At 34.1% G+C, this 17,909-nt stretch overlaps 1 protein-coding gene across 9 annotated transcripts in view; it reads right to left on the bottom strand.

Annotated features, from left to right (window-relative positions):
* The window catches only part of EZH2 (enhancer of zeste 2 polycomb repressive complex 2 subunit), a 65,854-nt gene that overhangs the window by 18,398 nt on the left and 29,547 nt on the right, over positions 1-17,909 (bottom strand). For 4 of the 9 annotated variants that reach the window (XM_045565100.1, XM_045565105.1, XM_045565101.1 and 1 more), the window contains exons 4-8: positions 7,276-7,392; positions 4,197-4,317; positions 3,184-3,324; positions 1,891-1,993; positions 1,135-1,313 (exon numbers count right to left, since the gene is read on the bottom strand). In XM_045565100.1, coding sequence (XP_045421056.1) covers positions 1,135-1,313; positions 1,891-1,993; positions 3,184-3,324; positions 4,197-4,317; positions 7,276-7,392 — 661 coding nt within the window. Of the gene's footprint in view, positions 1-1,134; positions 1,314-1,890; positions 1,994-3,183; positions 3,325-4,196; positions 4,318-7,275; positions 7,393-10,737; positions 10,917-17,909 lie in introns of all 9 variants that reach the window. The other 5 variants (XM_045565102.1, XM_045565106.1, XM_045565108.1 and 2 more) reach the window with 3 other exon arrangements.

The raw sequence follows: 17,909 nt of genomic DNA, 5'->3' as shown, positions 1-17,909 counted from the left end.
GGCTTAATGGTCCAACAGCTGAACCAACAAATGGATGACTTACTACCGATTATTAAAACCACCAAATCATCAATTTAAACTAGATTAGGAGTGCAGACAACAGCAGTATTGAGATGGAGATATAATGATTATTCTAAAACTACAAGTTTTTCTAATTTAAGATAACTAAAACACTAACATGTCTAACTAACACAAAAACAAAACTTAACCCTTCCAGACCAATATACACACTCAACAAATTATGAGCTGCAGCAAATATAAGTAGATAGAGCAAAAACTTAAAAGGAGGTGAGACATAACTGCTTGAGCAAGCTTATTAACATTAAGCTACACCAGTGGATAATAATCTGTAAAAGGCAGGACAGCAATGTGTGGCCATTTAGTATAGCGGAAAACAACTTTACATAATAGGGTCAAAAGCCCCTAAAGGTATTACAATGCCATAGGTAAAAGGGAAAAGCTAAACTTATTAAACTATTCTATTTAGGAAAATTAGGAGGTATGAAATACATTTTCAAAATGTACCTCAAAAGTAGCTGATGCTTTTTAAACTGCATTTAAATAATTTAAGTTCCAATTACCAGGAAAAGTTACTAAGAAATTTCATTCCTTAGAAATATCAGGGGAAAAAAACTATTATTGTATGTACCATACTTAAATTTCATTAAGAACATTTTATGCTTTACTTGTATTCAAATGCAGGTATTTTAAAATGCAACTTACTCAGAGGACAAAAAAAAGATTTGACTCTAAACAGATGAGAATTTATAAGACATCTTTTTAGCCAATTTCGTATTCAACACAATTTATTCATCGATATCAGTAGTGCTGCTCTGGGCTACCAGCTAATTCATAATAATAGTTTTATTATAAAACAACTGCTTAGTTAGCATTTATGGAAAAATCACTGACCTGTATTCTGAATTAGTGGGGAACAGTAGTCCAAATTAAATGCATGCAAAAGATTTCACAGCAATCCTCAAGCAACAAAGTAAAATCAATACTGGGATCTTAATATACTTTCCAATATTAACTACAAGATTAAATGATACATTCTAGTTGTAATAAATGATAGCACATTCTAAGCTGCTTTAAGACATAATTCCACAACAAAGATAAAAAATGAAAACGTACAATAATTGCACTTACGATGTAGGAAGCAGTCATATTTAAAACATCGCCTACAGAAAAGCGTATGAAATGAATGTAAGCTTTGCTCCCTCTGAACAGATTTAGCATTTGGTCCATCTATGTTGGGGGTACATTCAGGAGGAAGTGCGCCTGGGAGCTGCTGTTCGGTGAGTTCTTTATATCTGACATTAACCAAGAAAAATGTAAGTAAACATGAAACAAAAATCATTTTTTTGAAAATAAAGTTTCGAAATGGTTTCCATGTATCATTTTTTATGTTTATCTTGATTAAAACACAAAGGAATGGTTCTAACCTACAATAATTTTTATTTAGATAAAAAGCCAATTAAATCTATGCCTGGTATCAAGAATCAAATTCATTGATATGATCCAGGTATATCATTAAAAAGGATATTATATAGTTTTAATTAAATATCAACTGTACTAAAATTTTTACCAGTATCCTGGGAAATTTTCCTCTAAATGTACCACTGTAAATTACATGTATGTGCATATAAATACATTTATGTATATGTGTATACACACATAATTTTTATATGTATGTATTCTATCTACAGGAAATGTTTCGGAGTACAAAGTAGCACTCATATATAAAGATACTGCTTCCAGTATCCCACAAACACTATGAACCAATGAAGTGGGGCGGCTCACCAGCTGTATTTATTTCACTTGTAATAAACCAAAGTGGTGAGGTACATACCACACAAGGCAAGTTTGCCTCAAAAGAACAAATCTTACTTTTCCTTTAGTTCTTCTGCTGTGCCCTTATCTGGAAACATTGAGGAAATGGCTTCAAAAATTTTATCAGAAGGAAATTTCCGAGGTGGGCGGCTTTCCTTATCTAAACAGGAAAATTACGAAAGAGAAAAAAAAGAATGGAAGTAAACAAGTTTTCAATCTTTTTGTTTTCTTCACCCAACTGTATCTCTGTAACAAAGGTGATTTTCTAAGAAATCATCAACTTTATGTCTCACTTACTTCTATGATATTTCACATATGTCTGGTATGCCCATAGGTCAAACACAAAATTCAAATTCAAATTTGAAAGATTTTAAGAGCATGGGGAAGGACAGGCGTGGTGGCTGCTCTTGTCATCGTAGCAATTTGGGAGACAGAGGCAGGAGGATCACTTTAGCCTAGGAGTTGGAGGCTGCAGTGAGCTATGATCACACCACTGCTCTCCAGCCTGGACAACAAGCAAGACCATCTCCAAAAAAAGAGGGGAAAAAAAAAAAAAAGGCACTAAGAGGCAGAAACCTAAGTTCTAATCCCAGCTCTGCTACTAACTGGACCAGGGCTGATCACTTAACCACTTGGGTCTGTTTCCTCATCCATAAAATGGAGCTGAACTAGATGATCATTAAGGTACCTTGCTGTTTGTTTTTTTAAACAGTATACTTTTTTGTAATTACAATTTTTCCCCATATTCTTCTGTGCTGCTTTACTATAAGCTTTGCAAGTAGAGAACACCACCTATCAGCTCTTAGGATCGACTATTTTGCTGGTAAGTCATAGTTAGTATAGGGGTTAAAAGCATGGGCCCTGGAGTCAGTTAGGCCCAGGTTATCATCACAGTGTTCGAGATCCTGGTTCTTCCCAATAGTGTAATCTTACATATGTTACTTAACCTTTCTAAATCTGTCTCCTTGAATATAAAATGGATCTGATAATAATATCTAGCTCATGAAGCTGTTTTGCGGATTAAGTAAGCTGGTGCATATGAAGTGATAAACATACAACTTGTACGTAGTACTAAATGATCAATATGTTATATATTATAATGATGATTATGATGATTGCCCAAGTGAAGCTCCCCCCAAAAAAGATTACGTTCTTTTACTAGCCAAAGGAAACAAAAACGTTCAAGTGGATCATGAAATGTTGCAAATAATATTCTAATTTTGATCATGCTACTATCGATGTTATACTCAACAATGAAAGAAAAAGAAAAGGAACTAAGTTCTGCTTTTGATCTGTTGTTTTTGTAAGAATGCTATAATGGCTACACAGAAACCTAATAATCAGACATACCATCTCGGTGATCCTCAATATCTTTCTGTTTTTCTTCTCTTTCATCAGGATCATCTCCGTCGTCATCATCATCATCATCATTATATTGACCAAGAGCATTCACCAACTCCACAAAAATTTCATCATTTATAAACCCACATTCTGAAATTCATCAAGTCAAATGTCAGCAATACACAGGGAAAAGTGGTAATGATGGAAGTTTATGTATGCTTTTTCTAACTTGGAAGAAATAGCCATAGACTATCAATTAGCACATTATTACAATGAGGGGAGGAAAAGATAAAATCATTTCCAGAACTGGCCTTAAGCAAAGTTAGGATGCAGATTTTACCTTCAATACCTGCCACTTTCTCTTGAATCATCCCTCCCCAAAATGTTCCAGTGCCTAGTACTGACCCAGTCCTCCAGGAATTACTATAATTGTGGAGTTAGTCTCCTCCCAAGCAATGGATCTGTCCTTTAACTGGTCACTTCAGACTCTGCTTTCCCCTAATAAAGACAATGGATGATGATGATACTATAAATATTACCCTCCTTTCAGACACTTTAACAGGGCCTCCTAAAAATAAAAAAAACTTGAAGCTATCACTCTTAATGATTGAACTTCAGGAACTGCAATAGCCTATGTGGAAGGTATTTTTGAGCAGTAGGGCCTTTTGGAGCCCATATGCCACAAAAGCAGGGCTCTAATCTTAGTTTTACTATTAATACTAAAGAATCTTAAAATCTACATACACTCAAACAATTTCTATTTAACTTACATGTTACTGCCACTGTAACTTATGTTATAAACTACTATGGATAATTACCAGGTGGCAAACATGATCCTCTAATGTAAAAAGCCTTAGGGAAAACAATGAAAATTACAGACTTGTGAGCCCAGGCTAGTCCTTTTTAGTCCAGTGAAAAACTTAATTTCAATATTAAAAAATTATTTTCACACCTTTGCTTAATAAACCAAAGTACATCTCCATTCTTTAGTGATTTTCCCAGAGAATAAACAAATAGCTCACCTCTATCCCCATGGACTTTCCCATCATAATTTTTTATTAGTTCTTCAATGAAAGTGCCATCCTGGTCTAAAACTTCATCCCCCATATAAGGAATGTTATGCAAAACAGTTTCATCTTCCACCTATAAAGTAAAACAAATATTTAAAAAGCTAAGTATCAAAATATTTTTAAAAAGTCAATGTGAGATAACTAAAATATTAACTTTTTTTTTCATAAGTGGATGTCTTTACTAGTTCTCCAGATTTAAGATACTAGTCAGCAGACTCAAAAATCTATCAAGGAATAAAAGACTCCTCTCACCAGTAAGCATACCTGAGAAAAACTGTTGACAGGAAAAAAATAAATTTAAGAAAAAACACTATACTTAATCTAACATGTTATCAATAATTAAAAACTTTTTTTTTTTTGAGACAAGGTCTCTGTTGCTCGGGCTAGAGTGCAGTGGCGTCTTCATAGCTCACTACAACCTCCCATTCCTGGGCTCAAGCGATCCTCCTGCCTTCCGAGTAGCTGGGTCTATAGGTGTGCACCCCCTACACCTGGCTAATGTTTCTGTTTTTTGTAGAGATTGGATCTCACTCTTGGTACGGCTAAAATTTACCATTATTTTTTGTTCCTCTAAGAAAGAAAAGTGTTCCAGATTACCATGAGGCATCATCAATTAAGACACATTCCTATTTCAAATGTTAAAATGGGGGGGAATGTGTCTTAGAACTGATGAAATATAGTTTATCAAGATCAACTATAAATATCCATACCAAAAAGCTATCATGATAAGATTTCTAAACTTCACTCAATGATCTAGTTATTCAATCATGTCAATTCAAAATATTCAATATAATAAAATTCTAGGGATGTAAAATAGAGTATCAATAATCTATTAAAGTTTATGCCTAAAGGATTTATACTTATATAAAATAAGAATATTCTACAAAAATATAAAATATTTCAATACTTAGATGAACAGGATGTATATCAAAGTTGACAGTGCTAGTAAAGATGATAGATGAGTTCATATCAAGGTTTGGAAGACAACAGGGAAGAAAAAGGGTGCTAATTTGCAGGAAAAGAGCCAATCAAAGAAAAGTTCAGAGAGAATGGAGTACTTAAGAATACAAAGGAAAGAAAGCTGACAATTATGGGAGGAAGGGAATTTTCAATAAAGAATAAAAATGACACTAACTGTGAATGAAGACTGGATAGTTCTGAAGTACATGTTTAAAGAGACTAATTCAAAGTGAAGATAGGTCTAAGTCTTAAGAGGTCTTTGAACAGTGTATTGGTTAATAACAATTTTAGAAAGATAATTCTGATAAACAGAATGGACTGGCTAAGGCTGACTGGAGGACATGATGGCATAGGCTGGGACCAGAATTGTGACCAAGCTCAATACGGAAGAAGACACAGGGAAAGGCCATAAAACACACAAGACGGTTCAGCAGTAGCAAGCAGGAAATTAGAAGAAAAGGAAAAATAATCTCAAGTAATCCCCAAATAACAAATTTAGGACAACTGGAGAATTCATAAAGAACTTCATAATACAATCTTAGACAAACAAGGAAAAGGGATAGGATATAAAATGAAAATTTAGACTTTCATGTATTAATCTACTCAGATCCAAGCTTATGTAAACAGTAGAATCCTGTTTTAATCTCATCTCACTCGCACTAATCCCATTTAAAATAGGAGTTAATTTTGGCTTATGTCCAAAGAAATTAAGTGACATTTGGTTATTTTCTCTTCCCAACTGTATCCACATAATCTTTGCTCCCCAAAACATATCCTCACCATAATAAGAAGATAGTCTGCCTAATTTACTTTGGTCAATGACCAACAAAACCCACGTGATTCATAAATAATATTTATTGAAAAATTTAAACACTAAATTCATTCAGAATTTCAGTCAGTGAAAATATGAAACCTCAAAGTCTTACAATATAATTCTCAAGCTAAATGTTTTTAAATAAAGTCTTCAACATGCAAATGTATGAAACTGCAGAAGAGTAACTGGTTTACTTTTAACTCTCCACTGTAAAAAGTGTTAAGAGAAAAGTTACTGTTTCTAAAGATATTAGAAACATCTATTTTTTTAACCTAGTCAGCAATTCTCTAAAGTAGGTTTCACCAAGGACTTCCATCAACATTTTATTTGCCTTCCTGCTTTATATATCAAATAATAAAATTTTCTCTTTTTTTTTTTCCTTAAAGAGATGGGGTCTCACTCTGTCACCCAGGCTGGAGTACAGTGGCACGATCATAGCCCACTGCAGCCTCAATCATAGCTCACTATTGTCTTTAACTCCTGGGCTCAAGTGATCCTCCCACCTCAGCCTCCTGATAGGGAGGACTACAGGTGCACACAACCATGCCCAGCTAATTTATTTTTTTGTAGAGACAGGGTCTCACTTTGTTGCCCAGGCTAGTCTCGAATTCCTGGGCTCAAGGGATCCTGCTACCTTGGCCTCCCAAAGTGCTGGGATTATGGGCACGAGCCACTGTGTCCAGTCATAAATGTTTAATTTTTAACAACACAAGTCAAGAATGCATACTTGAATTTCTCTTTTGTCCCACCCTCCTTAATTTTACTTCTATAAAGAGTTAAATACTAGCAGTTCATTACAAAATTATTAGACCTGTGGAAATATGTTTTTTTGTTTTATAAGCCCTCAGAATATGTCACAGTGTACGTTATCGCTTAATAACATGCTGTCTAAAATTATTTTAAATAGTACATCCTCAATTAACAAAAACTCAAAGTCAGACAGATTACAGGATACTAACTTCTTCAAGTATAACATCTATTAAATATAAGCTTCACCTTTTAAGTGTTTTTAATCCTAGGTTATGGTTTCCTGTGGTTTTTGCTTAACACTTTTCCTTTGAAAAGTATAGGAAAAAAGCAACACTGCAAAGGCATTTAAAAAAACACTATATTAATTTTTAAAAATCACTCTAACTGCTATCATTTTGATAGCTGTTTTTATTTATACTATCTTGATTCACCATGACTAGAGAATGATCTATACTTTTTTATTTAAAATAAGTTATCAAGTAAGCAGAAGATACCTTATTTACATACCATAAAATTCTGCTGTAGGGGAGACCAAGAATACATTATGGGTACTGAAGCAACTGCATTCAGAGTCTTTAATGGGATGACTTGTGTTGGAAAATCCAAGTCACTGGTCACCGAACACTAAAACAGAAAAAATAAAATTGACTCTTAAGAATAAAAGGACAAGCTTAAGCTGTAGCCATCATATGTAAAGAGATGCTGCCTACTTAAATAATTTTGAAAAAAAAAAATCATTTCTTTACCTAAGACAATAAAGTTCATAAAAACCAAAAAGGATTCTCTCTTCTCTCTCTCTTTTTTACTTAGGGTAAAAAATTCTTCAGGTTTTGCAAATGTTCAAGTCTTCAACCCTTCCCATACTTACCCATATCAACAAGAATCAAAAATTATGTTTATGTCAGCCTCAGTAATCTCATAAACTGCTCCGTGCTTTCACTAGAAAATTTCCTAGCTCATGTTAACTTCTCCTACATCTTAACCACACAGAATAGTACCATATATACCAAATATGCCACTTAAATCTTACTTAAAAAGAAAACTTGTTGGGTTAACCTTTCTTATCTTTATCTTTCCTTTTAAGAAACCAAGTATCATTTGCTGATATTATCAGATGATACACAGATATTAAGGATAATAGAGCTGAGTCTCAATCAAAACAAAATGAATTCAAATCAATTCTATAAAACTGTAATCTCTGAATAACAGCTAATATTATTAAGTACTTCAAATGTGCTAGGCACTATTTTAAACACATTACGTGTCTTATTATATTTAGTCCTCATTACAACACTGTAAGCTGGATACTATTCTTAACCCCTATTTTACAGGTGAGAAAATTAAGGTAAAGAAAGGATAAGTAACTTGCCCACAGTCATACAACATACAGAGCTAGAGCTGAAACCCCAAAAGTCTGACTCTGGAGCACCTGCTCTTACCACCCACTACACACATTGCCATGATGCCATATTTCTATAATATATAAATATACACAGTCCCTTGAAATACTGTATTTCATGCAATCTATGAAGATATCAACTTCAAGGCATGCCATTATCTTCTGTATCACTAAAGAAAAAAGGTTGGTGGATAAACTGTGATATAATGCTTTCTTATCACAGTGATTCTAAGATGCACATTGGCTTCAGATGTTAAAGTATTAAAAATTTTGCATCTTTGACTCTGTGAAACATGGTAAAAAACCACAGCATTTTCCATGCTGTCTGGGAATCCAGCTTTACTTATAGCATACTATTACCCAAGCATCAGGTCTCCAAGAGCCTTCTAAAACTACCCAAGACATGCATTCATAATCTACAATCAATGAAAATAGAGCAAAAAGAATTGAAGTAGTAAAATGAAACCAAAAAATCATACATATATACACACATACATATTAAATGTCTAATTTTTATTTAAAATGTCTTAAAAATAGCAGAACTAGGTCTGGTGAAATCAGAGTAGAAATCTTTGCATACAGACCACACCTAACTAACCCTCAGCATCGCATCAGGCCAGTGGGATAATCTCACAATCATCACAGTCACTGCACCACAAAAATAATTCCTTCCTTAGTGGAAGTAAAGGTTTAAGAATAGAGTAGTTAGGAAGAACTGTGACAGTGATTAATCTATTAATTTGCTTTCCAAAAAGGCAAAGACAAAGACTATAATAATACTACAAAGCTTGTAACTCAAGTAAATAAGAAGGTATGAATGGCTTACTAACACTCCAGCACCCACAATCTTTCCTTTTCCCACTATTTGGCCTCTAAGACAATCCTTCATCCATCCATCCACTAATCCAATAAGAACAGCAGTTAACATTTATTGAGCACGTACTATGTTGCAGGCACTGTGCTAAGTGCTTATATACATTATCTTAATTATTCTTCATTACGATCTTATGACATAGTTTTAGCATCACAACTTCATAAATGAGGGCACTGAGGTTCAGAGAAGTTAAATAATTTGACTAGTCAGAAAGGTTGTAAATTACCAAACCAGGATTAAAACCTAAGTTTGACTAACACCCAACAGCTTAATTACTGCACTGTAGTTCTTGCCCTTGAGATGCTCAAAGGGTAAAATAATAACTATAGCCATGCAGTATCTGCTATATAAAATAGAGACATGACAAATGCTACAAGAGCATCTCCTCTGCCACCTTTCTCCTCTTATTCTATTACTTCCAAGTTTTTTTTCCTCCTTTCTTCTTACCTGGGTAAATGTGGGGGTGGGGGTGGTTCTATTAACAAATAAAATATTATATACCAACCAATGGTTTTAAAAATACAAAATAATTTTATTTCTTAAAAAAAAGTTTTGGTTTTTGTTTTACATTCGATGGGAATAAATTAGTTTTCTGTGGCTTTAATTCTGAAGCTGAGCCATCTTGAAAGTTTAAGGGGGAGTGGGCTGCCCCTGCAATTCTGACTTACTCACCTGCTTTGACATCTAAGTCCAAGGTCTCACATAAGGTTAGACAGTTGAATATCCTTTTCAACTACTAGACAGAAGGGACATTTGGCTTTGCTTCATTTGTTTGCTCTGGTGATGTAGAAAATGTTCTGAGTATACTGAATGAAGTCAGCTGATTTTTCCCATGAACAGAAGAACTTACAGAAGCACAGAAAATACGAAGGCATAGGCTGCAGCACTGAGTTCTGCTTCCAATCCCATACCTCAGTCATACTCCAATACCCCATCATCTCAGTTCTGAGTCACACAAGAGTCACCAAAGGGACAGGAAATAAGCTCTCTGAGGGCAAAAGCAGCTGAGTCAAAATGTGGTTTTTACCTCCCTGTCTTGAAACAATACTCAGCACAGTGTCTCAAAAAAAAGTAGGCACTCAAAAAATGTTTCTGGAATGAACCAACTGCATTTCCCGATTTTCTCTAATGGAGACTTCAATTTCTGTTTAAAGCTGAGAGAGCACCTATTTAGAAAACTAACGGTCTCCCCCCCACACCTCAGTATATCTAGAAACCTATCCCATTCTTTAACTATTAATCTTAACTAATAACCATATTCCTTTCATTTATGAAATATTCAAATGCAAAAGCATTTGTTGCTAAAACAAGTTTGGGAAAAATACTCAAAAATCCCAGTTACTTACCAGCAACTTTTTTTTTCTTTCAAAATGTATCATCCTTGACAATTTATATAATTAAGTCTCATGTCATTCACAGTAGTGAAAAGAATTTTGACCTCATGGGCCTCCACAGCATTTTGCCTAATCAGAGACATGTGTCCTGGATTCAGCGACTCACTAGGAGACCTGTATCAACAGACTGAATTTTCTAATTCTAGATCCGACTTAAGGGTCACACAAGAAACTTAGAGATAATTCATCATCAATGATAAAGAAAGAAAAAAAACTAGACTAGTTATCAAGGATGCTACATTTTCAGAGAAATGCAGCTTACTGGTAAGTAACCAGGTTCCTCTTAGGATGGATAAACTTACATCAACCAGCTGGTACAATAGGCGACTGTGTGGCTGGACCACTGGGAGCTGGAGAGGGAAGTCAAGCCAAAAATAGTAGTTGTAGGAGTACACAACCAAACTGAGACTCTTGGCAGAAGGCTGGTTCCAAGTAAAAACTGTGTTATGGAAAATCGTAGAGGGAAGAGCAGGTGAATGGCCTGCAGGGAAGGGAAAGAAATTAACACACCCTACTAATGTGCCAAGCACTGTGCTAGAGACTTTTTAGCAAAGTTAATTTCTTTAAAATTCACAACTGCCCTGTGAGGTAAGTATGACTCCCCATTTTATAGCAGGACATCCCAAAGGATAATAGCCACAGCCATCTTGCCTCAGAATAATCTTTAACATGAAAAGGGTTAAATCCAACTTCCGTATAGTAGGGGGAAATATACAAGTCAGTCAAGTAAAAAATACTCTAGGATACTGGTTAGTCCATTTAACTCATGCCTGAGGCACAGTGAACTGCTGACATTATCTGACATTCTTTAGCCTTTCTGTATGAGAACAATGAGGAAGGTACAGGAAGGTTGTCACCCCGGAGAGGAAGGGTCAGGAGAAAGCATCAGCTGCCACCAATCCTAGAGAAAAGCTGAAGATGATTTCTGAAACACCTTATTATACGCCTCAGGAATTTGAGAAAGAAAAGATAACACACCCAAGTTTTAAATTTGCTAGCCTTCTGGCGAAAATGTCAATGTACATAATTTAAATTCAGACTACTTTTATGTGAAGGAAGTACTGAAGAAATACTGGAATGAGATAAATATTGTTTGGATAAAGTTTTAAAAGCTCAATAACCGAAGTGACTTCATAACCAGGTTTAGAAGACAAAAGAGGAGAAGGGTGATTGAAGAAGATATTCATGAAAAAAATGAGTGGCTCAAACAGGAGAGGGGCAGAAATAAAAATGGGAAGAAAAAAATCCAGTTAAGATCTTGACATAAATGTATCTAATGAAAGCAACTAATCAAGAGTGTTGGAGATAAGGGAAGAAAAGGAGTGGTTCATACGAGATTGTAAATTATTTCAATTTGCTTTGTTATATATTTATGTTACAGATCCATTCCAGATTAGAAGAACCTCTACCTAACAACATAAGGATATTTGCTTCTGAGTTCACTTTTATCCTGTGTCAGTTCTTATACTTCTTCCCAGTAGGGGAGGCATAAGTAGCATTTAACATTAGAACATGTAATATTTGGAATACAATTTCAGGAAGTTTAGACCCTGGAAGTTCTTCCCTGCATCCCAGCTTCAGAAATCTGGCCTTGAATTAAAGAGATCATAAACATACAAACCTAGTTAATCCTAGGTTAAAACTCAACGCAGTCTGGGTTTGAAAGGGGCTGTTAGGGAAATCATACCTTCATCATCTATAGCTTTCCTAAAATTTCCAGTTTTGCTAAAATGCTGGAAAGATCAGAAACAGAACAGAAATAGGACATAATCTGGTAAAATCACAAAGCACTCAAAAGAGCACATAAAGCAGGTAAATAAAGCCATAATCATGGCTCTGCATGTAAACTCAAGAATCTGATTCAAAAACAGTCCTGTGAGTAGAAAATAAAACAATTTCTATCACTGGGGGAAAAAAATCACAAGAAATGGAATAGAGTATTATATAAGTCTATGGTTTCCATAAGCTATGGCAGTAAACTGTTTTGAAGCCTTGTTTAAATGACAGTGAATTTGGAACTTAATACTATAGAGTAGTAGAGGTACCAATTAAAAACAAATAGGCAAGAGTGTCACAAGGCTGTAGTGTCTGAGGGGACATGCTCAAGTCCTTGCTCAAGTGTAGTCTTGCTGAGGAAATCACCAATCAAGTAGGCTGATTCTGTTCATCTTCGCAAATAGGTTATAATTCCTCAACTGTTCCCTGCTTATTCAATAGCGTTGAAACAACTAGAAAGCTAAATAGAAAAAAATTAAAAACCAAATGCCCCACTCACTGTTTACACCAAAGGAAATTCCCAATGGTTTAAATGATACTGGAATATAAAAATAAAAACAAAACTAAAGAATGACAGGTAGATAATTTATAATCTTGAGGTGGAGAAAGACTTTCTAAGCCTTTAAGAAACACAAAAGTCAAAAGGAAAAAAACCGTAATCAAAATATACCAAAAATAACATCAAAACGAAGGAAAAAACCATGCAAAACAGATGATTAAAAACTGATATAAGATACAAAAAGTCCTTACAAATCGTAAGAAAAAGCCCAACCTAATTTAAAAGATTCAACACCATAACAGCCAATTCAGAAAAGAAATATAAAGAAACAATTGATACTCAACTCCACTGAATAATTGAAGGCAAACTGTAACAAATTACAACAATTTTTACCTATGACACTGCAAATGAAGATTAAAAAGACTGATAAGCCAAGTACAGTGGCTCACGTCTGTAATCGTAGCACTTTGGGAAGCGGGATGACTGCTTGAACACAAAATTTCAAGACTAGCCTGAGCAAGAGCAAGACTCCATCTCTATTCAACACAGAAAAATTACCCGGGCATCGTGGCACACACCTGTAGTCCCAGCTACTTGGGAGGCTGAGGCCAGAGAATGGCTTGAGCCCAAGAGTTTGAGGTTGCTGTGAGCTATGATCATGCCACTGCACACTACCCAGGGCAACAGAGCGAGACTCTGTCTCAAAAAAAAAAAAAAAAAAAGGCTGATAATATATTGTGTTGGGAATATAGGTAAATAGACATTACCATAAATAGCTGGTGGGGGGGTAATACAAAACTTTTAGGGGGCATCTAAAATTTTAAATACGCATAACATCTTCATCTAACAATTCTATTCTTAGGAACCTATCCTACAGAATTACTCAAAACATGCAAAGATGTATGTGAAAGATGCTCACTTCACCACTAACTGCAAAACTAAAAAATAAAAACCTAGCTGTCCATCAATTAAGAATAGGGCAATAAATTACAGTATATCCATAGTATCAAATATTACACATTTTTAAAGAGAATGAAGAAAATGTGAACAGAGGTTGTAAAGTGATGGCCTAAAATGGCAGGTATGTATTATCTGGCCAGTAAATTTTAAAATAAAATAAATACTATTGACATGCTAGTATATATAGATAAAGAAATCTGAAAGGATAAAATCCAGATGGGTTGGACTACAGGGATTTTTAACTTCTGTTTTATATATTTCTATGTTATTTGAATTTTTACAATAATCACTTTACAATGACTTCTTAATTGGAGAGAAAAAGATAAAACTTTTAAACAAGTTTTATTAACCCAATAGACAGTCACATTAGCTAGCATAAAACTGCCTCATCAGTTCCCAGGATAGGTTGTGAAACCTGCCCAACTTTCCCAAAATATTATTCAAGTAATTTCTTTTACAAAATTTATAATAAGAAGATAAAACAGAATCCTAAGGATTGAATTTAAGTCAATCCACATAATCAAGCTAAATTATGACAAAAGTCCTAGGTCTAATAAAATTTGCTTATTTCTTCAGAGACTAAAACAATTTTTAACATTAAAGACTACGAAAGCATTTCTTTCCGTTTGGGTTTGTTTTGTTTATTAAATAAGTTGTCTAAATTTGAATTTGCATGTGGGGAAGAGACATGATCTTTATATAATAGTCAACTTAATAACTGTTAATATATAAACTACATATACAGCGTTCTAGCAACTTCTGTTAGTTTAGTAGTTGCCCAAAATATAAACATTTGACATTTTTTAAAAATTTACTTATTAAACTTGAGATACATAATCTTAAATTTAAATTTATACACTCAATTATAAATGATATACATTTTAATATATAATGACATAAACTCAAGCACCATAAATGGCCTTTCTTTTTTTTTAAACTTATCTTTTGGAAAAGCATAAAATGCTTATATTAGTTCCCCTTCAAAAGAAAAGGAAAACACCCCTTTTCATGATCATTTAAGAAATGTTACATCTATTTCAGCCTAAAGAAAGCAAAGGCTGCAGCAATTTACAAGTTATACAGGTGGAAAGGACTGACTCAAGTCTCTAAGTAAAACCAACCAATGTAAGAGAGGCAAGGAGCCACAGAAAGCAACTGAGAGACTTGAGGCACCAAGAATCCATGGCACCAAGTTCAGACTGAGAGTAAGACAGACACTTGTGAGAGCCATCCATTTATTTCAAAGACATGAGAAAATTACCTAGGTCCCTGCTATACTTGCTCAAAAGGCTCATGAGAATCTAAACCTATAGGTCGTATGATCCTAAAATATATAAAGAAAGGCTGTTACTGTATTGAAAGTTAAGAATGTTAACTGAGTGAAGTACACTAAATTATACATTGGCTATACTAGGATATTATTTATTCTTTGTAAATAGTAACTAGGTTTCTACTTACAATGTCTGAGGAAACCATATTACCAAGTCAATAAATAATGCAATCAAGTGTTTTCCCGTAAACCAGACAATGCTTTTCTTCTCCGACAAAAAGGCCAAACTGCCAACATATGAAAGGCCTTACACATTATTTTGATAGAATCCTCTCCCAAAAACAATCTTTTGCAAATATCAAATGATAAGAAATGAACTTACAATCATTTCAAATACTACTAGGAAGAGCAAACCTATGTAAACTGAAAAGTTCAAAAGGTTTTAAATTCTTTATGAATATGAGGATCATGATGTCCTTCTGATGCTGCTTCCAGGTTAGACATTCTGCAGCTCCATGACTAAACATAAACCAAAAATTCTCACTCTTTTCATAGTAAACAAGACACAGAACTCTTACAAGAATATATTTTCCTGGGATCAAGAAATGCATATTGGCAGGATAATTTTATTAAATTACTAAACTAATCGTACCACTTGCCCAGAAGACAGGCATTATCTGAGCAAGCCCCTCTTTCACAGTCATAATACATGTAAAGTAGGATAAATGTTGATATGAAGAATCAGTGAAGAAGAAAGTGTCTTGTGGTTTTTAGCAGGAAATAGACAAATGCACAAAAAGAAATACACTAATGAGAACTTCAAGAGTAATTCCTAAACCAGTCCCTTCATTAAAACTGGAAAAACAGACAGACTGAATATGACAACCAATGTAAAGTCTTCCAGAAACTATTTTCCAGAAGATAGTTTTTACTGCTTGATAGGACAAAGTAATCACCTAGAAACACTCTTTTGATAGGTGATATATTGTGGGAATAAAGTATAATTCCTTGGCCTATATATAATGCATAATGACACCTTGAAGCTAGATGCTCCTTAAAAAGATTAATTGAAGAAGAAAGGAAATAAATGTAAATAATACACAGTCGCTGCCTTCAAGAAGTCAAGTCATTGCCTTCGAGAAGTCAGAAATATTTCTAAAAAGATAAAATAGAAACATATTCTGTATTAGAATTCTATGGACAACACTGCTCAGGCTCTGTAATTGTAATAACAAAAAACAGGTATGCCGAAGTATCTTAAAAATGCATTAAGAAAACAATATATTAAAGATGTTATCCTAAGGTTCAACTGCAGAGCTCCTTGATTTGAAGTCACCACCTACAAGCAGTCACTTCATTAGATCAGAAAGTAAACTTTTGTCAGACATTCTTTACCAAAATAGACTGGAGAAAATCAGTCATTTTAAAAACAATGTATCTACTTCTACAACTATAGAAGGAAGTAAAGTATAAGACTTGACTGAAGAACTAAAAATTGTCATTGATTCATCATGCTACAGAGGATTTAAGCTGAAGACATCAGCACTTATACACAATTAGCTTATAAAAATAAGCAGTTAGTTACAACAATCCTATAATGGCACTTCAAATGTTGAATGCTATGGTCTTTACATGTTTGGATCAACACTGCAGTCTGAAATTCTGCCACGCCAACTACTAGGAAAGTCTTTGCAAAACAGGCTCACATTTATTTTCTCCTCCTGCTTGACCTACTTCAGATTCTAATTTTTAAAGCATACAAAAGAAATTAATATATAGATGGAAATGCTCAAACCAAAGAAAAAATAAACAGGGATATTCTCATCTGAAAAGTCAGGAGATTGGACTATGAGATCACTACTAAAGTCCTTTTCAACCCTAAAACTTTAAGATCTATTATAATAATATCAAGAAGGTTATCACAAACTTCAGCTTTTAAAAGTTAGTGATGATAGTTTTAAAGGGGGAAGGGGAAATAAAAGATGAATCATTTGAAGCAGAATCAGTTATCAACAGTGGCTCAAAAAAATCAATGACCTTGATCAGGTCAGAGTTCTATGCAACAAAAATTAAATTCCTAAGGCTGGGGATTATTTTCCTCCTTTTCTCCCCAATATTTTGTGAAAATGTTTTTTCTCAACCTGCATGGAGTATTGTGGAAGCACTAAGTTCAGAAAATAATTCCATTTTATTAAAATGCTAGTTTCTTCCCACAACTTCTCACATAAACTAAAAAAAAAAAAAATCAAGGATCTTTACATTCAATGACATCTCCATTTGACAAAATTAAAAGAAAAATTCAATTAGTAAATATCCACTTGAATAAACTGTACTCTTTAATGCCAAATATTACATTATGAGCAATTCAAGTTGTACATAAATAATGTACTTTATTATCCCATAATGTGTCTGAGCAAATTGTACTCTTCTGGGCCCACATCAGATCATTAGAGCAAGCAAACTGACTCCTCTAAAGCTCAGTTTCCTCGTCTGTATAAACTTTCAGCTTCTAAAAGCTAGTGATGTAACATAACCATCATAAAAATTAAACGAGGTATTGTGTACAAAGTACCTAGCACAGTGACAAAAGTCATTATTCCTCTTAACTTTTTATTGTAAATCTAAGTTGGACTTTTGGTAGCATTTTTAGATTTGTAATGGGTGGCAAAAATAAGTACTTCATGTATTTCTATCTTATTTCTCCAAATTTTTAAGATTATTCCTCCAGGGAGGAAAAAAATTGAGGATTTTTTCCCTTCACCTCAACATTTCCAAAAGATCACCAAACCAAAACTTTCAAAAGAAGTACTTAAAAGCCCCATCCTTATCCCCTTTGAGAATATTCTGATGGGCAAAGAATCCTTTTCACCCTTAATGTATTAATAAAAACCATTTACCTCTAATAGCTAGGCTCCAACCTGCGATGAGGAGGAAAGTGTCAGCATGTAATACATATTCATATAATCCTA

This window comes from Lemur catta, chromosome 11, assembly GCF_020740605.2.
Source record: "Lemur catta isolate mLemCat1 chromosome 11, mLemCat1.pri, whole genome shotgun sequence".
In the NCBI taxonomy this organism is placed as follows: domain Eukaryota; kingdom Metazoa; phylum Chordata; class Mammalia; order Primates; family Lemuridae; genus Lemur; species Lemur catta.
The sequence above is the reverse complement of the archived record's forward strand: the minus strand, read 5'-3'. Positions and strand labels throughout refer to the sequence as shown.